Here is a 2,139-nt window from a genome sequence, read left to right as displayed (position 1 = left end):
CCAAAAGACAGCCACGAAGCATTCATTGGAACATCTTGTCGTAGTAATGTTTCAATAACATGGCCCTGAAGATAATAGGAATGGCACTCAATAAATCGCTGCTCGTTTATTGTAGTTTTAGGAACACGGCCGGGTTTCTGCTATTGGCCAGTTGAATAACACTCAAGGCAGAACCACTGTTCAAACTTCTGTACAGAGGACTCAAATTCAACAAACCCAGCTACTTATCAGATTTGCAATTTTATTATGGATGGGATGGAGCATAACAGAGACCCTAAATAAAAATAACGTGAATATGGATGTCTTAAATCCAATGCGTAATATAAACCAGTATAGCTTCCACTGAGGTTATAAAGTCAGCTCAACGATAAAATGCGGGAATCATATACACCAATCACTTTTCCCTGTTGCATTATACATACACATACTTGATATCATGAAATAGAGTTGTCAAGAATCATCAATGATTTGTCTCAATAGCAACGCTATTTAGGGAGAGCTGCTTGAGGTGATGAGAACAGTGATCATGTTGACCGTTTTCATCGTACACGGTCGTTCATAAAACTAACAAAATACTTTGTGATGATTCACACTACTTTTTGATTAGCCAACCAGAGTAATTATTATGAGCTGTATATTTTGACGACATCCAGCCAGCAGTCAAACCGATTCACCGAATAAGTAATTTTGTCACGTTTGAGGAGCACAGAATAATGACTCACATATTCTTCCTCCCCTCCCGGTGCGTGATCGAACGCATAATCGTCGTACATTTCCTTCGAGGATAATTTAGCCTTTCCTTAATGTCCTTTAAGGTTATTGGGAACCGTCTGATTACATTATATTATGAAAATATATTTTTGGAGATGTGTGTTATTGCCATCATATATGACAAACTCAGTGGCCTTTTTCAAGGTCATTCGATAACCTTACTCAATGTGAAGTTTTCTGGCGATATGATTGGTCGTGGTATTGACTTATCGTCACCTATAGTTACAGCACAGGTGATCCGATGGGGGACTCAGGCTGAGGTCGTTTACTGATGCCACAGAACAACTCGAAATTGAATTCAAATTGCAATAATATTTGGAAAGGCAAAAGGACTCTACAGCGGTCTTTATTTGTTTTTGATACAACTGATTACACTCTATTCATTTTGGAGTGGTGCTTGAAGAACACGTGTGCCAGTACTGGATAGTGAATCGGATAGACACACACGTGTATGCATGCAAACGGGTGAAAAATGCACACGCGAAAATCCGCGTGTCCACTTATTACGGGTACTCTATCTTCTGGGTTGGTTACATTCGTGCATTGCAATTGTAGACGAAGAATCACTTGCTTTGATCGGTATTTCAACTAGTGTGGTACCCCATCGATGGTTTGAGTAGGGTGTGTGTACGTGGGTAGACGAGTGTGTGCGAAGGCACACTTAAGTCATTTGAGAAGAATCGATCTGTGCTGGTGCTACACAAGCACTATGTCGTTCGGCATTTGCATGGTGTAACTGTGCCATGCATGAACTATGAAGTCACTGTCATCAAACGGCTCAGTGAAAGGCACTCCTCGACGTTTCAACCTTTGTAGATAAAATAGGCTGTTTGGAGACACATGCATCATGAGTCGCAGACAACAGATTGGTGACACACAAGAGAGATTAGCAGCTACGTGCGCTTACAGCTAAACCGTCTGTGCATAGAAATTACCTCCTCATTTGCCTTCCTGAGGCGAGCGTGTTTCCATCGCTTGAGCCCGTGTGTATATGCTATCGAGTGTAATGTGAATCAAGTAAGTGGTTAGGAGAATAACCGTGTGTCAAAAGAAGGAAAAAACAACCCATACCACATTATGTACCCTCCCTATGTGAACAACCTGATCACCCGCTCCTGAGGGTATGGTTTGTGGAAGGATGTAGAAACGGTATAGACCATCTGAGCAACTAATTCGAATTAGACTGCTTCCAGATGTTCGTGGCACTACATTGGAAACCAAACAAAATGATCACACTAACGCAAATACCTACGAGGGACTAAACAAATAGTCGTTCCTCATTTTACTGCAGACCATATTTTTTCTGTATCTGAGACAACTGAATTATTTAGTTTGCAATCGAAGAAGCTGCAGGATGACCTTTGGATA

The 2,139-nt window shown here is 41.1% G+C and overlaps 1 protein-coding gene across 1 annotated transcript in view; it reads right to left on the bottom strand.

Annotated features, from left to right (window-relative positions):
- T265_00105 (hypothetical protein) overlaps window positions 1-833 on the bottom strand; it is a gene marked incomplete at both ends in the record, with an annotated part of 68,307 nt that extends 67,474 nt beyond the window's left edge. Inside the window, one exon of the mRNA XM_009163762.1 lies at window positions 723-833. Coding sequence (XP_009162026.1) covers window positions 723-773 — 51 coding nt within the window. The remainder of the gene's footprint in view (window positions 1-722) is intronic.
- Window positions 834-2,139: the final 1,306 nt, after the last annotated feature.

This window comes from Opisthorchis viverrini (assembly GCF_000715545.1).
Source record: "Opisthorchis viverrini unplaced genomic scaffold opera_v5_1, whole genome shotgun sequence".
In the NCBI taxonomy this organism is placed as follows: Eukaryota; Metazoa; Platyhelminthes; class Trematoda; order Opisthorchiida; family Opisthorchiidae; genus Opisthorchis; species Opisthorchis viverrini.
This window is presented reverse-complemented; position numbering and strand designations above follow the sequence as displayed.